Source organism: Gobio gobio (assembly GCF_949357685.1).
Source record: "Gobio gobio genome assembly, chromosome: 12".
Lineage (NCBI taxonomy): Eukaryota > Metazoa > Chordata > Actinopteri > Cypriniformes > Gobionidae > Gobio > Gobio gobio.
This window is the reverse complement of record NC_137105.1, coordinates 7,060,651-7,086,862: the sequence shown is the minus strand read 5'-3', so window position 1 is coordinate 7,086,862 and position 26,212 is coordinate 7,060,651. Positions and strand designations below refer to the sequence as shown.

Below are 26,212 nucleotides of genomic sequence, written 5' to 3'. Positions count from 1 at the left end.
ATCAGACTTTAGAAGAATGGCAAGCTCGGTGCGGTGGACTGTTGTACTGAACATCATGTGCTCTCGTGTTGACATGGGTGTAGTTCAGCCCCCTTTACCCAACATTTCGTCCTCTTCTCATGGACATTCAGAGCTAAATCAATACGGACATATGTACTAAACCGGAACTTATCTCCTTTCATCATTTCCCAAGCCTTCTATGGCACCTTAAAACAGCATATGCAGATTAAAAGAACAAAAGCAGTGCGAACAAGAGGGTTCTTCCGAATTCACTGCACTGTTGTTCTGCTGTCAGTTTGGCTGATTTATGCTGCTTCCTGATACATTGTGTTCTTATTATCTGCTGCTGATAATATTGTCGGACGGTGTAGGTGTTAATGAGATGTTAAAATGATTCCTGTGACTGAACATTTGCATTGTTACAAAACACGTCTGCATAATCCTTTAAAATCTGAAATTCAAACACAGCTGCTAGTTTACACTCTCTATCTATCTATCTATCTATCTATCTATCTATCTATCTATCTATCTATCTATCTATCTATCTATCTATCTATCTATCTATCTATCTATCTATCTATCTATCTATCTATCATCTATCTATAATTACAATTGCTGAACCATGTTGAAGTAATATATTTTGCTTTCTGGATTCATATTGTGATTAGTGTTTTCATGGACACATCATTGCCTAGAATTATATTGTTGTGTGTTGATTTGGGTGAATTTGTGAATTAGTGCATTATGGAAAGATGCGTTCTGCTAAATATGTACCAGATGATTTGAAATGAAGTTTTGCAGTGTTATCTGCAAGATTTTTTGAGGTGAATTTCATAGATTTTTATTTCATTTAAATCGACATTTTATCAGAAATCTTGTTGATTTTTGGTGTGTGCATGAGCTACAACATGAACCTCTTGTGCTGGTAGCCCCTAAACCTGAGTGCATTCTGGGAAATGCAGTTCTCAAAAAAAGACAAACATTAACCATGCAGAGACATGTAGACTGTTATGTGTGCTGTTGAGCATAATGGCATATTGATAGCTGTTGTAATACAAGTATATATAATTATAGGGAACATGCATAGTTAGAAATGCGCTGATTGGAATGGTTGAAATCTCAATGTCTGTAGTTACAAATTCAACAGATCGTTCACTGAACTGTCAGTTGACATGCACAATAAATGCACCACTAACTATAACTATGCTGTCTTTGTCTTAAATCTTTATGTGAAATCTGTGCCGTAAGACTAACTCATAAGCAAGGGACATTTCCTGCCTTGTATGCATTTGAGTAGTTATTGTAAGAACGTTTTGTACTGATAAAACAGTTCTTCTGATAAGCATGAAGTAAACAATTCTGTATTGAATGCGTTTGGAAAATGAAGGCAGCTTTTTCCTCATGGCTCAAGCGTGTGAAAGCATATTGATTAGTCGTGTCTGGAAGAGCTGTGTGGTTTTATTCTCTTTTTGTGACATTTTTGTACATTGGTGTGTATGAAAATCCGGATCCCTAGAGATCAGGGTGTGTAATATAATGGCGATATACGCATAAAACAATCTGATGATAGCAAATGAGTTTCTGCAGTCATTTGTTCCTGGTAGACTAATGGCACAAGCTGCTGTAATCCATAATGTCTCTGGTAAAGATTTGCATTTCGCTGCTGTTGCGGAGGTTTGTTTGTGTTCGCTCTTTGTGTCTGAATGCTGCACGTACATGTGCGTTCTGCTACAGTGAAATTGAAAAAGCTTTTATGCTGTGCAGGATGTGTGTTTAGCATGTACAGCCGTTGTGCATTTTGTTTTTGATAAGAAGAGTGTGTACAGCTGATTATTCCCTCTGTGTGTGTCTGTCTAACCCTGATATTCTGTACAGACAAAAACCTGAAATATGTGGCTAAACACATTACGTTTATGCATTTTACAGAGGCTTTTATCACATTTTATCAGTTCATTCAACCCTGGGAATCGAACCCATGACCTAGAGCACATGCTCAGAAACTTCCCTTCGCTCAAAAAAATCATACGTTGGATTTACTTAATTTTTTTTATGTCAACAGGTTCCACGTAATTGGGTTATGTTGAATTTAATTAACATTATTTATTTCAGTAAACTTAATTCAATGCCATTTAGTTAAATCAGGTTAACATTCTTAATTTTGTCCAAAACTATTCAATTTAATTATTCTAAAATGAATATAAAAAACAAAACAAGTAATCCAGTTTAATTGATTATTTTTATTTAGTCAAATACTATTTTTACAACATTTACAAAACCTTTTACAAGGTCTTATTGGCTAGCCAGAAGATGGTTTTGTTACATCCATGGCATGCCTAAAGTATTTGTTTTTTTATTATTAAAACAACTTTAAGTGTTATTTAAGTGTCCTCACCCCAAACACATGCTCTACACTTAACCACAATAGTCACCAAAACACTAACATAACAAAAACTTTTAAATACTAACCATCAGGCATTAAAAAGTCTCTCCCTTTTCTCATCTTGTTAAAAATGCATCAAATAGAACTTTATTTAAACATTTACTCTCCGAATTCAGCCCCTTTGCAAAGCATGATGGGAAGTGAAAGTCTTGTTTGATTTGGTTACTTGATTGAAACATGTTATGTCAAAATGAAAACATCAAGTTATGTCAAAGAGTAGCGGTTTTAAGTCAGTTTAACATCAATCAATTACATCTGAACTAGAAACCTTTTTGAGTGTTTAAGACTGTTTTTCAGATATAAACGTTTAATGTTTTGTTACTTTGCATTTTAACTTTATCTTGTATATTTATCTCTTGTTGATAACAATGTAAGATTTTATAATAGCTAGTAAAGTAGCTATGAAAAGGAATGAACGGACAGAATTGTTTTATTATGTAAAGAGCATAATTGTATTAGTATTCAGCTGAAAACTCTTGACTTAACAGCTGATTTAAATATTTTATTAAATCACATTTTTCTTATTTATAAATAACTATAAGATAGTTTCCCCTAGACTTTTTGCTTTTCTTTTTATGGCAGCTACAAGAATTAGTATCATATGAAGGAAGTAATATACATTATTTGAGAGAGATTTTTCGAAAACAAAGATTACTGGAGTACATTTGACAACAAAATACAATGTTTCTAATATTATGTTAGAGTGTTCCTTGCCAATACTTTGTAAGTGTAAATTACTAGCAATTTCGGAGTGAGATTGTTTTATACACCATTTTTTTGTGTGTGTTAATATTGTTCTTTTTCACCTGCCCTCAATTGCAACACTTTGACTTCTTGTATTAAATTTGACAAGGCAGTTTTTCTCAGTGCAAGTATATTAATTGTACGTTTACTTGTGGCACATGCATATGTACAGGTTTCTTACCCAAAAGAAGGCAGGCAGATTTGTAGTTATGAAGGAGATTGTTAGCAGCCAGTATCTCTTAATTCAACTATTACATCAATACAATATCCTGTAATCATTGACACACACACCGTTCCCCTGTGTTAAATCTTCTACAAATCCACAAGCTTTTTGTGTCAATCCAGGACAGAAGTGAGAGTGGGAATCAGAGGAAAAGAGAACGCATGTCTGAGTGTGATCTTGTTTGTATATGTTTAAAGAGGATTTCAGTGTGCGTATATATGTGTGTGTGTGTGTGGTGGGGGTTGGGGTCCTCTAACATTCTTTAAAAGAGGAATTTCGTTAAAGACAAAAAAGGGAAAGGAGGCGTGGCTTCGTCCGGCCCTCACACTCCGAATCAACGCACTGCAGTGTGTGTGTGTGTGTTTCATTAGGAGCTTTGTGTTTGATTTTTCCGAATGCTGCACCTCCTGCAGTGTTTGTGCTTGTGCATTGTGTGCTTGTGCGAGTCTTCCTGCACGGAGGCATATTGCTGTTTGCTGTGGTGTGTGACTTGATCATTTTAGAGCTTTTGTTTGTGCTGTGATGGATTTCTATGTTTCCCATTTACATTTGTTGCTCATGTAGGTGGGTTCACTTTGCTATACACTCTTAAAAATAAAGGTTCCTTATTGGCATTGATGGCTCCATGAAGAACCTTGAACTTTTCCATTGCACAGAAGGTTCTTTAGATTTTTAAAAATGGTTCTTTTTCACTGAAAGGTTCTAAAATGTCTAAATATTTCAAACCTTTATTTTTAAGAGTGTTGTTTGTGTGCATATTTATCTCTAGAAGCGAGATAAAACCTCCCTTTAGGAATGTCTTTAGCTGGATAAAATAATTTTTATGTAAAATTAATAATTTTTTTTAATTCTAAAAATGCTATGTTTTCTTTTAGGGTTAGGATCTGTGGTATGCCCTTATTTACATAGCTAGTTAACTCTGTGTGTGTGTGTTGTGAGGTTACTCTGGGCCCCTAGTGAGATTAACCTCTCATCCAGACTCCACCTCTCACTGCTGCAGATATCTGACTCCTCCTTTAACATACATGCTCCCCTCTTCATTCTGTGCGGGGCGGATTTGAGTTTCTTAATTGCTGGTGCCACCTCTTATATCGACAGTGCACAATATGATGGCACATGAGTTGTACGCAAAATTGCTAAAATAACACAATTAACACCGTCCCACTGAGGCATAGCATCTACAAGAGCCCTGAAGGTGTGCTGTGGTCTCTGGCACCAACACCTTAGCAGCAGATCCTTTAAGTCCTGTAGATTGTGAGGTTGAGCCGCTGTAGATCGAACTTGTTGGTCCAGCACATCCCACAGATGATCAACTGGATTGAGATCTGGGGAATTTGGAGGCCAGGGCAACACCTCGAACTCTTCATCATGTTCCTCAAACCATTCCTGAGCAATGTGTGCAGTGTGAAGGGTGCATTATCCCGCTGAAAGAGGCCGTCAGGGAACACCATTGTCACGAAGGGGAATACCTGGCCTGCAACAATGTTTAGGTAGTTGCACGTGTCAAATTTACGTCCACATGAATGGCGAGACCCAGGGTTTCCCAGCAGAACATTGTCCAGAGCGTCAAGCTTCCCACACCAGCTTGTCGTCGTCGTCCCACAGTGCATCCTGGTGCCATCACTTCCCCAAGTAAATGGAGCACACGTACATGACCGTCCATGTGATGTAAAATACACAGCAGATGCACTGTGTGTAGTGACACATTCCTCCCATAATCATCATTCAAATTGTGCGACTTGTGCCACAGCAGACCTTCTGCTGGCTCCAGACGGGATAGCCTTCACTGCCCTCGTGCATCAATGAGCCTTGGCCACCCAATGCCCTGTCACCGGTTTGTGGTTTGTCCCTCCTCGGACACTGTTGGTAAATTCTCAGCACTGCTGACCGGGAGCAACACACAAGCCTCGCCGTTTCAGAGATGCTCAGTCAGTCGCCTTGCCATAATAATTTGTCCCTTGTCAAAGTCACTCAGATCTTCATTCGATCTTTGTTAGGAGATTATCAACGATATTCACTTCACCTGTGACTGCTCATAATGTTTTGGCCCATCAGTTCATGCAATGCATATGCTTGTGTTTTCACTTAAGGAAGTGTAGAAGGGTTTAACGGCCAGAAAGCATTTTACGCTATCAATTATTGGTCTTAAGTTAGACAAACAAACACTGTAAAAAAAAAAATCAGGTCTCCAATTGAAAATGTTCTAGTGACTGATCACATCAAAACATTTTTAGTTGGCCAAATTGAATTTCTGTGAATTAAATTGCATCAATTCACAGAAATTCAATTTGGCCAACTGAAAAATTTAGATGTGATCGGTCACCTGAATTTTGTTTACAGGGAATCAACCAGCATAGTTAGTACCAGTTTTTATCATATTCGCCGATTAGCTAAAGTCAAACCTTTCTTAAGCAGGAAAAGTTTCGAAACGGTAATTCATGCTTTTATATCAACTCGACTTAATTACTGTAATTCTTTGTATTCTGGGCTACCTCTCTTCCATCTCTCGTCTTCAAATGGTACAAAATGCTACTCACAGGTCCATATCACACCAATTTTACGTTCTTTGCACTGGCTGCCAGTCCGATACCATATCGACTACAAGATTTCGTTATTCGTCCCAAATCCCCAAATGGTCGTCTTTTGGTGGTACCACGATCTCGCCTGCCTTCGCAGTATAGCAGGTCCCGCTACCCGTCAGAACTGCTTCTACATTAGCCGAATTTATATCCATGTTAAAAACACATCTTTTTTCTCTTGCTTTTAATTCTTTGAAATGTTGTATATGTTCTTAGGCATTTATCTTCTCTATGTACAGCACTTTGGCCAACTCAGGTCGATTTTAAATGTGCTTTATAAACACAATTTGAATTGAATTATAACTCGATTTACACAATAGCAAGAACAGGATGTAAATATAGATTTGGCCATTGCAACAGTTTGTGTACATGAGTTTGTCAACTTGGTGTTAATATCCAATATTATTTAATATCCTTTTGAAATTCTTAAAGAATTATACTGCAATCTCATCAAACAGAAAAGAGAGTTTTATTGCAATACAAACCAATCACAACCTTGCTAATGCTCACCAACATTTGTGCTGCTGTTTTTTTCTCTGAAAATTGTCACTTCCTAGTTTTATAAGTTTTTAAGATGGATTTTACACACTGTACAATGTCTCCAATTGAACATTTTCTGGTGACTGATCACATCTAAATTTTTTAGTTGGCCAAATTGAATTTCTGTGAATTAAATAGCATAAATTCACAGAAATTCAATTTGGCCAACTAAAAAATTTTGATGTGATCAGTCACTAGAAAATTTTCAATTGGAGACCTGATTTTTTTTACAGTGCAAAAGATTAACAGGATGGAAAGTGAAATTGAGAACCCCATAAATGTATTATTACCCATAAATTCTCAAGAAAAGATGTTTTGTTTGAAACATTTTGATTAGATAAAGTAATAACGTTGGAGCTGCTGGTTAACACACTGCAGAAATATCTGCTCAAACTAAGGTTTATTTAAAAATCAATATACTCCCTATTTAATATTAATTATAGTATTATATTTGTATGTATAGTGATGAATGTAAATATATCTTTATAGATCTTTATATATATATATATATTTTATAGTTAGTATAATTTTTATCTTTCAAAAAGATAGTACCTTTATACTTTATAAGTTTAATATTTTATGTAGTATGTTAATACACATGAAAATGTACTGCATAACATTTTCATTATCGGTTTTACGTTCTTTCTCAGCTGCTGCTGTCATCTTATCCTCTGATTTTATTTCATTAGGTTTTAATCTAAAATTGAGCACCCTCGTTATCTTTTCTTTTCTTCTAGAGCTCAGTTTTTTCAGCTTCCTGCACTTTTATTCTCCATTTGTTCAGTCCTTCATTTCTCCATCTCAACAGAAGCAGCAGGTCACATGACTTCCTCCTTCAGCTCTGCCCATATTAGGAGTGAGTGTGTGGGTGGAGCCAGCTGCCGATCTGACACAAACAGTTGCTCACTTAAGTTTAGTCATAGCTGTGTATAGTATACTAAAATAACCACTGTTATCATTACTATTAACTTTATATTTAAAATGTATTCATTTGTTTAACATTTTTATAGAAAATATTATTTATTTAATGCAATTATATTAAATAAATCTATATAATTAATAAATATTTTATTGATGTATAATAAGTGTTTTTGTTCTTGCATGGAATTTAAAAAATCTTAGCATTTTATTAGTTTAATTTTAGCACTTGATTTGTAGTCATAAGACATTCCTGATTAAAATCACAAACAAAGTAATTGAAGTCTTGTTAGTTGCTTTTATAAGAAAATATGCCAAGAGCACAAATGTTAAATGCAAATATGTCAGTTTAGAAATGTAGTTTAAAATCTTGAGTCTAATGGTTTAAACCAATGAGAAAAAGGCAACGTAACTCTTTTAGAGTTTTGTTTCTTCAAAAAAAAGCAAACTTTTAATAAGAGACAATAAGTTAAAAATATAGTGGTAACACTTTACCAAACATTAAGGTTTCATTTGTTAACATTATTTAACTACCTTATTTACCACGAACTAAGAGTGAACAATACTTCAACAGCATTTATTATTAATCTTAGTTATTGTTAATCTCAACATTTACTAATACATTTTTTGATCAAAATCTGTTCATATTAGTTAATGCACGTGAACTTAACACATTTTATTAACTAACATTAATAAAGGTTAATAAATACTGGGACAATATATTTCTCATTGTTAGTTCATGTTGGTTTATGCATATGTAACAAATTAGACCTTATTATGAAGTGTAACCAAAATGTTTTTCAGTATGTTTTATTATAACTAATGAACACAAAGTAGCAAAGCAAAAGCTGACTAGGACAAATTGTTCGTTTTGTTCCTAAACTGCAGTTTTGATCTTAGTTTTTAATTGTCTGTGCATATCCATTTTATTTAAGTTAATTCATAATTTAAATGGAGACAAACATAAAATCAATGTCTCTTTGAATGAATTGCTTCTGTTCTCTTTAAATGGAGTTTGAGGATGATTATGTTGTTTTTAAACACAAATTAAATTATATGAGAACTAAACAAAGGCATTTCTGGAAAGTAAAATTAATTGTATTTCTATCAGACGCAACATGACCACCGTGTGCACTTTACACACAATGTTAAGAGCTCCTTACACACACACACACACACTGAGCTCATATCCGGCCGCTATCAGGGGTGTGTGTAGAGTGATGTAGTGTGTGTCAGCAGATCAAATACTGCGTGTGCGTCTTGTAGTCAGTCCTGAAGTGTGTTGTTAATTTAACGCAGGGAAACGGGATGCCGGTGTGTGTGTGTGCATGTTTGAAGGGGGTTGGGCAGAGGTCAGAGGTCAAAGTGAAAGATGAAAACATGTGGAGGAGGGGTGATGTGGAATACGTCCGGCCCTGTGGTGGCGCTCTCTGCTTTCTCTCTCTTGCTTTCTGTCTTCCGTCTCTCGTGTTTCTGTCCCTGTGCTTTCCTACACACATCTTCCTCTGTGCTCACTGATCACGTACCTTGAGAGGAATTATCAGTAACATGAAGCACCTGGAAATGGAGCAAAGATATGAAATATTCGTTAATCAACCTGGTCTTCACTATTGAATCTCGGTTTGATCACGTTTCAGAACAGAGGTTATGTTAGAGAATCATTTGAATAAAACCATTGAAAGATTATTGAAAGTATTGACACTTTATTCTCACACTATACGGATTCAGTTTTATATGCTAGATGTTTGTTTTCGTGTGGTGTGTGTTTTGTGTCTTTTTTACCAAGATCTAATCCTATTAACCGTTATTGAAAATATCTCATGTGTGAGGGAAGGGTTTTGCTGCTGGCGTTTCGATTATGTTTGCGTAATGCTCTATTCTCATTCATGCAATGGATTTTCAATTTCTTCCCGTGGTAAGTGTTAAATCAGAATGCTTTTGTGCCCATTATGTCAATTATGAGAAATGAAGTGCATTATTTTTCCTCACGCGGCTGTATTTAATGTGATGCCGTGTCTAAAGTGTTTCTGTTCCATACGCTCTTACAAATAATGGTTCCAAAAGGGAAGAACTATTTTTAGTTCCACAAAGAACCTGTCAGTTCTTAAAAGAACCATTAGTGTGAAGAACATTCTAAAAGAACCTTTTGTGGAATGTAAAGATTCCATGGATGCTGAAGGTTCTTCAATAAAGCAGGGGTTTTCAAACTGGGGTCCCCAGAACATTTCAGAGAATAAACAACAAAGCAAAAATTATTTAATTTCTAAATGCTTCTCTCATTTCTTGCCGTATACATTCCAGATTTGTATGTGTTTGCTTTGTATCTCTCTATGTCTTCAGGTTTATACATCCAACATTAATAGCCAATTTAAGAGTGGGAAACAATATGTTGTATTTATAATGTCACACTTACTATTTATCTGTTACTACTTAATAGTTTAAAGGTTTTTTAATACATAAAAAATAGATTGATTTTGGAAGGGTGTCCCTCATAAAGGTTCATCATATTTGAGGGTCCTTGGCCTCATAAAGTTTGAAAACCCCTGATATAAAGAACCGTTATAAGACAAAAACAATACATGAAAATATCACTCCTCAATCCAGATGTGAATTCATTTCTGATATGTAGAGATTTATCTTTCATAAGTGGATTGATGCGTGCTCCGTCAGTTGTTCTTTCACTGCGGTGGTGTTGATCTATCGACGTTCTTTCTCTCTCATAGTGAGATGAGAATTATTGTGCTTTTCCTCTTGCATTTGATTCATGCATTGCATTACTGCTGTTTCAATTTAATGAATAATCAAAATGTAAATCAAAAAAACCTTGAGATGGTTTTCTAAATAATCAGCTGTGTTCATGTGTTAGAATCACAATCGTTGCTTTAAATGACTTGAATTGATGTTACTTGAATTAGTTGTGTTTGTCTAGTTGAGACTGATCCGTGTGTCAAAGTTGCAAATGCCTACACATATTTATTGTGTAATCTTTTATGAGATGTGTACTGTATTTGGACAGTAAATGTGCTCTGTGTGATTGTTAGAATCAATGCTAAATTACAGACGTGTAGATTTTGTGGTGATTTAATCGTAAGATTTCAATTTCAGATGAACAGGCTTGTTATAATTTCCAATCATTTCTTTTTTTAGGGTCTTCGCTTTGCATTTATAATGTCAAAAAAATCGTATGAATTGAAGGATTTGAATTAACTAATAAACACTGCGTGAATACAAGCTCTTGAATGATAAACTGATGAATTTGATAAATTGCTTTTGATAAAAGCATCTGTTAAATGATGAAATGAATGGTCTTTTTCTTGTGCTGAGGATTTTTACATGTTTACTCATTGTATCACATTTATGTAAATTGTATTTTACTGTAAAAGTCGTACACATTTTTATGTTATAAGTATTTGCAACTATATTTGCATGTTTGTATGACAGTTCACTGTTATTGTAAACATATCACAGGGGTCATATGGTGCTTTTTATTTAGAATTTTGTTGATTTGTCCTTTATTAAACATTTTTTATTTTGTAGTATTAAATTTAACATTTAATACAATCTAATAAAAAAGTTAAATGTATTAGTAGTTAGTGTAAAAACAGTTACACTATTATTTGGTGCAATTAAACCAAAACAAGTTAAGTTTTTTGCTATTCTTTAATATTTGTATTATTATTATTATTTAATAGTCTGACATTAGCAAATGGTATAGTCACTCAGTTTTACTACACTGTAAAAGGTTAAGTTCAGCTGCTGCCTTTAATTTTTTTTAAGTATAATCAGATTGAGTTGGATCTTGTGTAACTAATAAAAAAAGTTGCAATTGCTTAAATAATTTTTTAGTTAAAGTAATGTAAAATCATGTTGTTGACTTATTAATCATATCCCCCTGCATAACTTAGTTGATTCTATCGTGTTACATATATTTTTAAGAAAAGAATGTTGAGTGAACTTGAGTGAACTCAAATATTAATATTTAAGTAAAAAATTTTTTTTTTTTTTACAAATATGTTAATTTTAAGTTAAATTAGTTATTAGTTAAAATAAGTTGGGTTTACTTAAAAAAAGTGTGATGATAAAATGGTGAATATATATTTTAAGTAAATCCAACACATTTTTACCAGTGGGAGAACCAGGACCTTTTTTTCAGTTTAGAATTTTTTCATGTCATTACATTGTTTAGAAGAGTATAAGAGAACATTTAAAAAAAAATTTTTTTTGCAAAATGATATTTTATTCATGTTATGTAGAACACAGATGTAAAGAAAATGCATAAAAAGACATGAAAAAACAATAGGATTTAAAATGAATAAATAAATAAATTTTTAGGTTTCAGGATTGTTTTTATACTAAACTTTGTATAAAATGATTATCTCAACTATGCTATGAAAGATATAATGATTTGAAATATAATTTTGCTTTATGCAATATGTGTGTAAAGTGGCCATAAGCTGGTTTTTCCATTACGTACAGTGTGTCTAATATGCATATTAATGTGTTCTTGGAGCAACATGCAAGAAAAAGAAGTGTAATAATGGGAGTAATAATTGGCAAGATTTTGACAATAACATCTAATATTTCAAAGGAATACTGAAATATAATTTTGTTCCCTATTCACTTGTGTCTCCCAAAATGCCTGATAACAGTGTACGTATGAAATCAATGCCCTGTTTCGTAACAGTCATATAGATTTGAAACCCCATAAAATTTTCCTGAGATGTTGATTTATGAGTGTTAAATCTGATCACTAAATTAATGTCAGTCATGTTTAAAGTCCAAGGAGAGGCGGGTGTCCTGGTGAAACTTCCAAAACTTTGGTTTCTCTGAAAAGCCCTGAATGTGCTCTTTACAGACCCACACGAACGGTGTCAGAGAAATTCATAAAAAAAATATAATGTCCACTACAGAGGACAGACGTCTATTCCTGGGTCCCAGGAGGATATGATTTTTTTACAGTATACATGTATTTAAATAAGCAAAATCTGTTTTTGATTTGAGCAATTATGTCCCATAAAATTGGGCATTTTATGCTAGAAAAGTGATCAAGTGTGTTTTTAAACATGGCTTCCGTAATGCAGGTTAAGGGAAAATTGATGGATTCTGTAGCTGTTGTTTTTTCTATTAGAAAATCCTTCTTTTCTCTCCCTGATAGATTATTATATGATATGAAATGTTTATGGATATCTCGGTAGATATGACTGATCTGTTTGATAATTGTGTATCTTTCTCTCCCTGATAGATTATTATATGACATTGAATGTTAAAGAATTTATAGATCGCTCTGTAGATTTGACTGATCTGTTTGATATTTATATTTAAATATTTATAGACTATATAAGTAAGTTTGAATGTGTATTAAATAAGATGTGTGTGTGTGTATGTGTGTGTGTGTTTAGAGTAAGCTGGTGATGGAGGGCTTCAGGAGCCTACGGGAGGGCGAGCAGGTTGAATTCACCTTCAAGAGGTCGAGTAAAGGTCTGGAGTCGCTCAGGGTCACGGGGCCCGGCGGGGGCCCATGCTCAGGCAGTGACCGACGCCCCAAGGGGAAGGCCCCGCCCCTCAAACGCAAACCAAAGGGAGACCGGTGAGTCCGCTGAGCATGATGGGATATGTAGTTTAATATGTTTGGTGAAAGCTGGTCTAAACAGAGTTCCTTTCAGTTATTCACAATTCACATTGTGCTGTATTTGTTCTGCAAAAAATCTAATGCCTAATGGTTCTACACTAAGTGGTATCTTGAGGATAAATGTAATTTGAGATTCAATTTGACTTTATTCATTATAGGCTTATAATTGTCTTTATGACATGAAATGATGTGTCATATAATGCTTGTCTTTAGCAGCGGCCACTAATAACAGGAGTGCTAAAATCTACTGTTTAGAATTACAAAGATTAGAAAATTAAATCTTACACTGTAAAAAATGCTGGGTTAAAAACAACCCAAGTTGAAAATGGACTAACCCAGCAATTGGGTTGTTTTAACCCAGTGAATGGGTCATTTTAATCCAGCAGTTGGGTCAAATGTTTGCTTACAACCCAATCGCTGGGTTAGTCCATTTTCAACCCAACTTGGGTTGTTTTTAACCCAGCATTTTTTAGAGTGCAGCTCGTTTAAACTTGTAAAAAACCTAATACACATGTACATTTTTAGGGCCCAAGCCCTGAAAGGGCGCAGAGCCCTATTGTTCTTCCTCAGATTATTAGGGCCCAAGCCCTGAAAGGGCGCAGAGCCCTATTGTTCTTCCTCAGATTATTCTTTGTTTTTTTTTTTTTTTTTTTTTTTATTTTTTTTTTCGACTTCTCGGGTACTTTTGGGGCACTTAACATGCTCGAAAACTCTTGAAACTTCGCACAGGCATCGGAATGCGCGGCCATCAGAGCCGGGCTAAAGCTGGTACCCGGGCGTGGCAGGGGGGCTCGACAGCGCCCCCTTAAGTGGGGTCTGAAAACTTGGTCCATATATCAAACACACTTGCACGTACATGTATGAAACTCGGTACACATATAGACCTCATCGGGCCGAACAACTTTCGTGCTCTAAGTTATGCGTCAGCCCAACAGGAAGTGAGCTATAATCGGTTGTTCGGAAAACCCATGCTCTGGAATTTAATATACTCCTCCGAGGCCATTGTTTCGATCATCGCCAAACTCGGTCAGCATGAGGAGAACATATCCAGGATGCTAAATTGCGAGCGGATTTTTGATATCTCAAACGGTTTGGCCGTGGCGAAGCAACGAATTTATGGCGAGAAAAGGGAAACAGGAAGTGTGTAATAACTTGTGCAAACATTGACTGATTTGGATGAAACTTCAGCTGTGTGTTCGTTGTAAGAGGCCGATCACATGGATATGACTTTTGTGAGTCAAAGTTATAGCGCCACCAACTGGCAGCAGGAAGTGTGTCACTTTCAAAAATGCTTTGAATCACCATCTTATTTTCACACGATTGACTTCAAACTTCATCAGTATAATGTGAAAACATGACAGATAGAGACATATGAATGAATTCCTGATATTTCAAATAATGCTGCCATGGCAACATGTCAAAGTTTAATAATGATTTTGACTGTTTGTGTGCCCTCCCCTCTATCACCAAAAGGGGGCAGTGTTGTATTATTTTTGAAACTCCCTTTCTCTCTCTCTCTCTCTCTCTCTGTGCTTGCTTATGTGATTTATGAGGACACAAATGTGTATGATGACATGGCTATTGGTATTACAACGTAGTGGTTAATGTGGACATGAACTATGACACTATATCACTACAGAACTCATTTTCTAAATCACATTTGAGTTACAATTCTTATCATCTGACAGCCGTGATTTCATGTACTCATTCAGACAGAACTCTTTTTTTAAAACAGAGGAGTGTGAGTGTGTTTTCTATACATGTGCTTTACAGAAGGTCATGTGCTGTGTTTGCAAAGATCACTTTTGACACATTTGTCTTTAAATTCATTATTTACTGACATAGTTCAAATTTATTTTTTAAAAAAATTCACATTATTTTCTACAAGTGTCTGTTTATAAGTGTCTTTTTTTCACAGAAAGTTTTTGTTTGAACGTGAATATTTGTATAATTCAGGGTCTGAGTTTTTACGTTCTCCTCGTAGGTGATTTATTCAATCTCCACCAAACTCGGTCAACGTGAAACGGAAGCTTAACGCATTAAAAATATTTAACGCAAATAACACAGCGTCCGTTTTTATATCCATTTTTGCTTAGCGTTACATGATCACGCTCCTATTCATGTACATGCTTCCAAGCGCGACAAGACACAAGAGAGCGCGCTGTATGCCAGTGTCCTGTCTGTGTGTGTGTTAGTGTCCTGTCTGTGTGTGTGTGTGTGTGTGTCCTGTCTGTGTGTGTGTGTGTGTGTGTATGTGTATGTGTGTGTGTCAGTGTCCTATCTGTGTGGATGCGTCTCATGTCAGCTATTCAAGGGACACTGACACACACACACACACACACACACACACACACACACACACACACACACACACACACACACTCGATGCATAGATAGACTCGCGTCAGTTTCCTGCTCACATCGAGTTCTCTTTTGCCTAGGGTTGCCAACTCTCACGCATTTGGCGTGACACTCACGCTTTCAGGCTCTGTCTCACGCTCTCACGCTGCCCAACTTAATCTCACGCCAAATTGCCAAACCTGCTTTTGATATTAAACAATGTCTAAGCTTTTACATTTTTTAAAGTTTTAATGCGAAATTCAAACAATAAATAGCGTTTTGGCGCTAATATGGCATAACAGTTAAAGCCAGAGTGTTGAAAAACCATACGGAGTTGCGACATGCTCTATCATCTCCCGGCGGCGCGCGCAGTCGTGCTTCACAGAAATCTCAATACTTCTAGCGCTGTGTCAATACATTTGAATGGCTTGATACACAACAGCTCCACTTTACAGGGGTTTGCAGCAAGTTTTGGTAAACAGTACAGCATAGTGTGCATTGATTATTACATCAACCATACAGGATCGTTTTATAATGGAGAGTAATGCAACAATGTTAACATTAATGTTAATGTTTTTTATTGTACTTAGCCTTCAGGTATTCCATACTAATTGGTCATACTCATACTAATTGATGGTCAAATGTGACCATACACCTTAACTATTTTTCAATTAAATAAATGTTCTATATTTTAGTTCAATAATATTTATTGAATATTTTGAGGAGATCTTTTGGTACTAAATACTAGTTGTGCAATATTTATTGTCAATAATGACCACTTAAAATATTTTTCTTCTAATATTTGTATTATTTATATTACAATTAGTATAGTAATAAGGTTAAATTAGAGAATTATTTTTCAAAGAGGCAAATTAGAGTCATTTTGTGGAGTCAGTCTGTCATTAATGTTCATCAAAGAACAACGGGAACAGAGAAAATTGTAGCTTTAATGATGATTCATCTATATTTCATTTATTATTTATACAGTTAAGGAAGGTTTGATAACTATTACATTTCTGTATAACAGGGAAGGCCATGGGTAAATATAACATTTATTATTTTCATTTATTATTTATTTATTCCATTTATTATCATTTATTATTACTATACTCTCCTTGAAGTTTACTTCCCGCTACTTTTTCCCTCTTCCTCCCAACCGCGCGGCTGCAACTGTCTTCTTCTTCTTCGATAGTAGCCTAAGCCAGTGTTTCCCAACCTTTTTTCAGTCATTTTATCATACGTTACGCTAGGGGTGTAACGGTACAGATTGCTCACGGTTCGGTTTGTATCACGGTTTAAGGTTCACCGTTTCGGTACGGTTCAGTATTTGCTATGTTCAGGGAAAAAAGGACTACTGTCAAATAAAACAAAAGAAAATAATAAGAACAAATCATTTAAATACAAGCAGCAGCACAAATAAATACTATTGAGCAAAGATACTAATAAAATAAACTATGCTTTTCAGGTTTTTCAGGTACGTCTAACATTAGTTTTCAGGTAGGCCTACAGAAATTGATCAAATGTAAAATAACATTGCATATATGACTGTATAAATTAAAGATTAATCCTATTAAACTTACAAAAGTTATTCAATCAAGAGCAGTGAGTGATGCCCTTGTCTTTTGTTTGACATTAAACAGACAGCAGTAAAGGCTACTGCCCCTTTAAGACCTCGGATATGCGTTGTCTTTTCTGGACTGTATAAAGCTTACTTAAGCCATATACAGACTATGTCTGCTAGAATACTCATCAATATGTTGACATACTTTTTGCGTGAGTTTGTCCATTCAAGAGCAAGACTTGAAAGAGAACTCAATATTTGCGCGCTGAGAGACGTGTGCGCGCTCTCGGATGAGTGCACGGAAAATTTTCTCACAGTGCGCGCGACTTCTCATTCGCGTCTTCTGGCACTAAACCAGATAGTTGCGTGTTCTGAGTTAACACAATCAGAACGTAAAAATACGGGATATTTTACGGGAAAATACTAAAACGGGAAGACAGCGGGAAAAGAGCTAAAATACGTGAGAAACCCGGAAAAAACGGGAGGGTTGACAGCTATGGTGTGTGTGTGTGTGTGTGTGTGCGATATGTAGGCTTAGGGGTAGTGTAGGGGGATAGAATGTACAGTTTGTACAGTATACAAACCATTAAGTCTATGGAATGCCATCTGCCTGTCTTTCCCCTTCCCCCTCTCTATCTGTGTGTGTGTGTGGGGAGGGGGGGGGGGGGGGTCTCTCTCTCACCCTGTGAGTTTGTGTGTGTGCCTTTCTCTCAGTCCTTCCCCTCCCCCTCACTCTCACTCTATCATTGTGTGTGTGTGTGTGTGTGTGTGTGTGTGTGTGTGTGTGTGTGTGTGTGTGTGACTTTCTCTCTTGATCATAATTTAACCCTTTCATATAGGCTATCACAAATAACTATCACTTGAAATAAAAACGTCATGTGATGTGTTTGCCAAGATCACGTATGATGCACATGTCTTTAAATTAATTATTTACTGATATAATATAAATGTATTAAAACATAAATTTCACATGATTTTATAAAAGTGGCTATTTATAATAAACTTCCATAAAATGTAGACACGCATCTTACTCTTACCTGACACTGATATTAAAATCATCTTTGCAGTTTCTGTGATTTGGTTCCATTTATACATTTTTTATTAAAAAAATTTTATTGGACCACCCATATTGAAATTAAAGCATGTTTTATGGTGCATAAGATTGGTGCACAAATGGTAGCTAAGGTAGCTCAAAAACACATGAAGAGAAGTGTTAGAATAAAACAACATCAGCATTCGAATGGTATTCTGAACTCATTAGGGCCCAAGCCCTGAAAGGGCGCAGAGCCCTATTGTTCTTCCTCAGATTATTCTTTGTTTTTTTTTTTTTTTTTTTTTTTTTTTTTTTTTCGACTTCTCGGGTACTTTTGGGGCACTTAACATGCTCGAAAACTCTTGAAACTTCGCACAGGCGTCGGAATGCGCGGCCATCAGAGCCGGGCTGAAGCTGGTACCCGGGCGTGGCAGGGGGGCTCGACAGCGCCCCCTTAAGTGGGGTCTGAAAACTTGGTCCATATATCAAACACACTTGCACGTACATGTATGAAACTCGGTACACATATAGACCTCATCGGGCCAAACAACTTTCGTGCTCATAGTTATGCGTCAGCCCAACAGGAAGTGAGCTATAATCGGTTGTTCGGAAAACCCATGCTCTGGAATTTAATATACTCCTCCGAGGCCATTGTTTCGATCATCGCCAAACTCGGTCAGCATGAAGAGAACATATCCAGGATGCTAAATTGCGAGCGGATTTTTGATATCTCAAATGGTGTGGCCGTGGCGAAGCAACGAATTTATGGCGAGAAAAGGGAAACAGGAAGTGTGTTATAACTTGTGCAAACATTGACTGATTTGGATGAAACTTCAGCTGTGTGTTTGTTGTAAGAGGCCGATCACATGGATATGACTTTTGTGAGTCAAAGTTATAGCGCCACCAACTGGCAGCAGGAAGTGTGTCACTTTCAAAAATGCTTTGAATCACCATCTTATTTTCACCCCATTTACTTCAAACTTCATCAGTATAATGTGAAAACATGAGAGATAGAGACGTATGAAATGGATTCCTGAAATTTCAAATACTGTTGCCATGGCAACGTGTCAAAGTTTAATAATCTTTTGGCTGTTCTGAGGCTCTTAGCATGCTTGAAATTGCTTGAAACTGCTTGAAACTCAACACACACATCAGAGATGTCAGTCAGTACACATGGACAAAGCCTCAGAAACGGGCGGGGATGAGGGGCTCTCTAGCGCCACCTTTTGACAAAAGTGAAGGGCTTCGTTTCATCTACAATCACCAAACTCAGTATATATATTGATCTCATCGAGCCGGACAACTTTCTAATTTACAGTCATTAGCTCCGACCAACAGGAAGTCAGATATTTTGGTTTGAAGGTAAATTTTTGGTTAAATCGGGGTCTGAGTTTTTACGTTCTCCTCGTAGGCGTTTTATTCAATCTCCACCAAACTCGGTCAACATGAAACAAAGATACTGAAGATGCTAAAATGTGAACGGATATTGGATATCTCAAACGGTGTTTCCATGGCGAGGGATTAAATAAGGACAAAAAAGGGGAACAGAAATTCTCTGTCTGCTGCTCTCCCCTCAATGAACACAAGATGGCAGCATTGTATTAGTTTTGAAGCAGGATAAAAAAAAAACTTGTTTCTCTCTCTCTCTCTCTCTCTCTCTCTTGTTTGTGATTCATGAGGACACAAATTTGTATAATGACATGGGTATTACACTGGTATTACAACGTGTATGTGTGTGTGTTTAAAAACATACTAAAACAATGTTTTATTAAAATGTAACCAAATAGCTTTAAAATAATCATACTATTTTTCAGATCAATATATTTATTTTATTTAATATATTTCTTCTGAATATTTATTCTCTGTCTGCCCTCCCCTCACTAAAGGGTGGCAGTGTTGTGTTATTTTTTAAACTCTCTTTCTGTGTGTGTGTGTGTGTGTGTGTGTGTGTGTGTGTGTGTGTGTGTGTGTGTGTGTGTGTGTGTGTGTGTGTGTGTGTGTGTGTGTGTGTGTGTGTGTGTGTGTGTGTGTGTGTGTGTGTGTGTGTGTGTGTGCAGGCCCGTCGCGACAAGGCAGGCAAACCAAGCAATTGCTTGGGGCCTCGAGCTGGCCTGGGGCCCCAAGACAGCGACAGGTTAAGAATAAAATGAAACGACAAACTGTGTGAGCGCCCCATTGATAGTCAATGCAGTAAAGTGCAATGACACTGCTATCGGGATCCCCCTTAAGGGGCCCCTCTCAGAAGTCGCTGACAGCAGCCAGCCAACCACGCGATCTCTGCTGCGGCAAAATACAAAATCTTCGGATTTTAAGCGGAATTTTATGCTTCAGGAAGCCAGAAAAGAAAATAGAGAAAGGAAGAGGAGGATAAGAAAAAACAAGATAGTGGTATGTGATAAATTACACTGGATAAAATAGCTCTACTTGTCTTGTACAAAAAAAGTGTAAGTTTGCAGCAGGTAGGCTAGCAAAAATATGTTTATGTTAGCTATCGTTACCTGCCTGACGGCAAATGCTGCTTGTAACGAACAGTTAGTGCAACTTTTTTTTCGAAAAGACGGAATGACATGAGATTGCTATAGCTTTGTAATAGGTTTTGATGAAAGTGGCATAGCATGCTCTACTAACTATTATTTATGCTATGCATAAATAACCTGGAATAGTTAATATAGCATGCTATATTAACAATTATTATAAACATTATTTAACCAGAAAGAGGCAGAGGAACATGATTTTTTTCATAGCTTATCTTAATGTGCTAGTGTCGGGATATATACGGTAGTAGACAGTTTATGCAAATATGACATTATTTTTATGAGTTACCAATAGATCTTGAACAATTACTTTATTCTGTGGCAATTTTTACACTGTTACATTTTGAAGTACAGTATCAGGACAACCCACATGTTTGACTGGTACTGTTTACATGTTTTACTGGTACTGCCCACGTTTTACTGGTACTGTTTATTAACTATTTAACAAGGTATTATAGTCATCGGTTGCAACTTTATAATAACCATCCAGATAATGTTTATAGACAGTTTACAAAACAACTAGTAACCCTTAAGTATTCCCAAAGTGTTAGGAATATCTGGTCCGTCTATCTATGTAAAAGTAATGTTTATAGATGTTTAAAAAATGGTTACTTAAAGGTTTAAAAAAAAATTAATGATACAGTGGTGTTTTTTGCAAATGTTTTCAAATTTTATGCACAGTATATGCAACAACAGTATTTGCACTGTAAACCTTTTTATTAATATAAAGTGTAGGTGAACTTAAACTGTATGGCTATGCTGGTATGCTGTGTGTGTGTGTGTGTGTGTGTGTGTGTGTGTGTGTGTGTGTGTGTGTGTGTGTGTGTGTGTGTGTGTGTGTGTGTGTGTGTGTGTGTGTGTGTGTGTGTGTGTGTGTGTGTGTGTGTCAGTGTCCTATCTGTGTGGATGCGTCTCATGTCAGCTAATCAAGGGACACTGACACACACACACACACACACACACACACACACACACACACACACACTCGACGCATAGATAGACTCGCGTCAGTTTCCTGCTCACATCGAGTTCTCTTTTGCTCTTGAACAAACAATAACACAGAGGATTTTGAGTATTCTCATATTCGAGTCTTAAATTAGTTAAATAACGTCTTAAATGAACTTAAAGAGTTGTGAGGAAATGAGATGCGCGGGACAGCGCGTGAGATCCACGGCTGTTCTTAAAGTGACAGGAGCACTGATGATGCCTGTCATTAATGTTCATCAAAGAACAACGGGAACAGAGAAAATTGTAGCTTTAATGATGATTCATCTATATTTCATTTATTATTTATGCAGTTAAGGAAGGTTTGATAACTATTACATTTCTGTATAACAGGGAAGGCCATGGGTAAATATAACATTTATTATTTTGGTGATTTAGGTAAAATGGTTTAAAAAAAACACAGCAGAACCACAGCGCATCTGATATGACTGGCATAACGCTGGCGAAGTTAGGGACCGTCTGCAAAGTTACATACAACATTGAAACGTGTATAACGTTACCAAACTTCACTAGCATTTAAAGAGAATGACAGTCATAAAACTGACTGTAAAGTGTTCATCTAGGTGTCAGGTATGATGCACACATTTTGATATTTAATAAAATAAACTGTCAAATCATATGGAAATATGGATATGCATTATTTCACTTGGATACTGTTTGGGCTCTAACACAAAATATGCTTGATTTAAATGCATCGTAGCTGAACACTGATGAGAATATTTATTGAGAATATATTTACAGAGATAATATTAGAGATTATATTTACGACAAATTATTATTATTTATGCGTTATGCGTTGCTATTGACGACGGCCATTAAGTAAAGAAATCCCACAGAATCTAGCTTAAAAAAGTGCTTAGAGCTGCTTTAGTTATTTGTTGTTTGTTTAATTTCAAATATAAAACTTGTTGAAATGTTTTAAGTGTGTGCATCTGTTCTTTTTGAACACTTTCATCTTGTTTGAACAAAACCGTGATAATATTGATAACCGTGATAATTTGGGTCACTATAATCGTGATGTTAAATTTCCATACCGTTTCATCCCTACTTTAGTGTGAATAAGTAAAAAAGAACTACAAACACCTTGAATTAAATACTGGCCTTCTGGACTTACAAAATTTTGAGCAGGAAAATATAACTTTTATTTATTTTATCCTATGATATTAAAATTAATCTAGATTTAAATTACATCATGGGTGTGGCTTGTGGTGATAGTGGCACCAGTTGCTGCGGTAAATGTGGCATATTCGAGCGATTCTAAAATATTCTCCTGTTTAAATGCATATTGCCTGCCGTGCACAGTTAAGCTGATGCCACCGGCGTGGCGGTGCCACCGGCTTGGGCCCGTCATCGCTGCTCGCAGCTTTAATTCCAATTTGACCTTTGACATAATCTGACATGAAATTCATATAAATTTAATTGATCTCATAGATGTGGCTGTTGTGGTTTGTGGTCATAGCAGCACCAACTGCTGCAGTTAATGTGGTGAATTCAGATGACTTTGACATAGTCCTTTTATGTTTTCCCATTTTAAATGCCTATTGCCTGCCGTGCACAGTTAAACTGATGCCACCGGGGTGGCGGTGCCACCGGCTTGGGCCCGTCATCGCTGCTCGCAGCTTTAATTATTATTAGGGCCCAAGCCCTGAAAGGGCGCAGAGCCCTATTGTTCTTCCTCAGATTATTCTTTGTTTTTTTTTTTTTTTTTTTTTTTTTTTTTTTTTTTCGACTTCTCGGGTACTTTTGGGGCACTTAACATGCTCGAAAACTCTTGAAACTTCGCACAGGCGTCGGAATGCGCGGCCATCAGAGCCGGGCTGAAGCTGGTACCCGGGCGTGGCAGGGGGGCTCGACAGCGCCCCCTTAAGTGGGGTCTGAAAACTTGGTCCATATATCAAACACACTTGCACGTACATGTATGAAACTCGGTACACATATAGACCTCATCGGGCCAAACAACTTTCGTGCTCTAAGTTATGCGTCAGCCCAACAGGAAGTGAGCTATAATCGGTTGTTCGGAAAACCCATGCTCTGGAATTTAATATACTCCTCCGAGGCCATTGTTTCGATCATCGCCAAACTCGGTCAGCATGAAGAGAACATATCCAGGATGCTAAATTGCGAGCGGATTTTTGATATCTCAAATGGTGTGGCCGTGGCGAAGCAACGAATTTATGGCGAGAAAAGGGAAACAGGAAGTGTGTTATAACTTGTGCAAACATTGACTGATTTGGATGAAACTTCAGCTGTGTGTTTGTTGTAAGAGGCCGATCACATGGATATGACTTTTGTGAGTCAAAGTTATAGCGCCACCAACTGGCAGCAGGAAGTGTGTCACTTTCAAAAATGCTTTGAATCACCATCTTATTTTCACCCCATTTACTTCAAACTTCATCAGTATAATGTGAAAACATGAGAGATAGAGACGTATGAAATGGATTCCTGAAATTTCAAATACTGTTGCCATGGCAACGTGTCAAAGTTTAATAATCTTTTGGCTGTTCTGAGGCTCTTAGCATGCTTGAAATTGCTTGAAACTGCTTGAAACTCAACACACACATCAGAGATGTCAGTCAGTACACATGGACAAAGCCTCAGAAACGGGCGGGGATGAGGGGCTCTCTAGCGCCACCTTTTGACAAAAGTGAAGGGCTTCGTTTCATCTACAATCACCAAACTCAGTATATATATTGACCTCATCGAGCCGGACAACTTTCTAATTTACAGTCATTAGCTCCGACCAACAGGAAGTCAGATATTTTGGTTTGAAGGTAAATTTTTGGTTAAATCGGGGTCTGAGTTTTTACGTTCTCCTCGTAGGCGTTTTATTCAATCTCCACCAAACTCGGTCAACATGAAACAAAGATACTGAAGATGCTAAAATGTGAACGGATATTGGATATCTCAAACGGTGTTTCCATGGCGAGGGATTAAATAAGGACAAAAAAGGGGAACAGAAATTCTCTGTCTGCTGCTCTCCCCTCAATGAACACAAGATGGCAGCATTGTATTAGTTTTGAAGCAGGATAAAAAAAAAACTTGTTTCTCTCTCTCTCTCTCTCTCTCTCTCTTGTTTGTGATTTATGAGGACACAAATTTGTATAATGACATGGGTATTACACTGGTATTACAACGTGTATGTGTGTGTGTTTAAAAACATACTAAAACAATGTTTTATTAAAATGTAACCAAATAGCTTTAAAATAATCATACTATTTTTCAGATCAATATATTTATTTTATTTAATATATTTCTTCTGAATATTTATTCTCTGTCTGCCCTCCCCTCACTAAAGGGTGGCAGTGTTGTGTTATTTTTTAAACTCTCTTTCTGTGTGTGTGTGTGTGTGTGTGTGTGTGTGTGTGTGTGTGTGTGTGTGTGTGTGTGTGTGTGTGTGTGTGTGTGTGTGTGTGTGTGTGTGTGTGTGTGTGTGTGTGTGTGTGTGTGTGTGTGTGTGTGTGTGTGTGCAGGCCCGTCGCGACAAGGCAGGCAAACCAAGCAATTGCTTGGGGCCTCGAGCTGGCCTGGGGCCCCAAGACAGCGACAGGTTAAGAATAAAATGAAACGACAAACTGTGTGAGCGCCCCATTGATAGTCAATGCAGTAAAGTGCAATGACACTGCTATCGGGATCCCCCTTAAGGGGCCCCTCTCAGAAGTCGCTGACAGCAGCCAGCCAACCACGCGATCTCTGCTGCGGCAAAATACAAAATCTTCGGATTTTAAGCGGAATTTTATGCTTCAGGAAGCCAGAAAAGAAAATAGAGAAAGGAAGAGGAGGATAAGAAAAAACAAGATAGTGGTATGTGATAAATTACACTGGATAAAATAGCTCTACTTGTCTTGTACAAAAAAAGTGTAAGTTTGCAGCAGGTAGGCTAGCAAAAATATGTTTATGTTAGCTATCGTTACCTGCCTGACGGCAAATGCTGCTTGTAACGAACAGTTAGTGCAACTTTTTTTTCGAAAAGACGGAATGACATGAGATTGCTATAGCTTTGTAATAGGTTTTGATGAAAGTGGCATAGCATGCTCTACTAACTATTATTTATGCTATGCATAAATAACCTGGAATAGTTAATATAGCATGCTATATTAACAATTATTATAAACATTATTTAACCAGAAAGAGGCAGAGGAACATGATTTTTTTCATAGCTTATCTTAATGTGCTAGTGTCGGGATATATACGGTAGTAGACAGTTTATGCAAATATGACATTATTTTTATGAGTTACCAATAGATCTTGAACAATTACTTTATTCTGTGGCAATTTTTACACTGTTACATTTTGAAGTACAGTATCAGGACAACCCACATGTTTGACTGGTACTGTTTACATGTTTTACTGGTACTGCCCACGTTTTACTGGTACTGTTTATTAACTATTTAACAAGGTATTATAGTCATCGGTTGCAACTTTATAATAACCATCCAGATAATGTTTATAGACAGTTTACAAAACAACTAGTAACCCTTAAGTATTCCCAAAGTGTTAGGAATATCTGGTCCGTCTATCTATGTAAAAGTAATGTTTATAGATGTTTAAAAAATGGTTACTTAAAGGTTTAAAAAAAATTAATGATACAGTGGTGTTTTTTGCAAATGTTTTCAAATTTTATGCACAGTATATGCAACAACAGTATTTGCACTGTAAACCTTTTTAT

General features: G+C 36.5%; 1 protein-coding gene across 1 annotated transcript in view; it reads left to right on the top strand.

The window, feature by feature from the left end:
* The window catches only part of lin28b (lin-28 homolog B (C. elegans)), a 40,829-nt gene that overhangs the window by 1,449 nt on the left and 13,168 nt on the right, over positions 1-26,212 (top strand). The window contains exon 3 of the mRNA XM_079832052.1: positions 12,844-13,031. Coding sequence (XP_079688178.1) covers positions 12,844-13,031 — 188 coding nt within the window. The remainder of the gene's footprint in view (positions 1-12,843; positions 13,032-26,212) is intronic.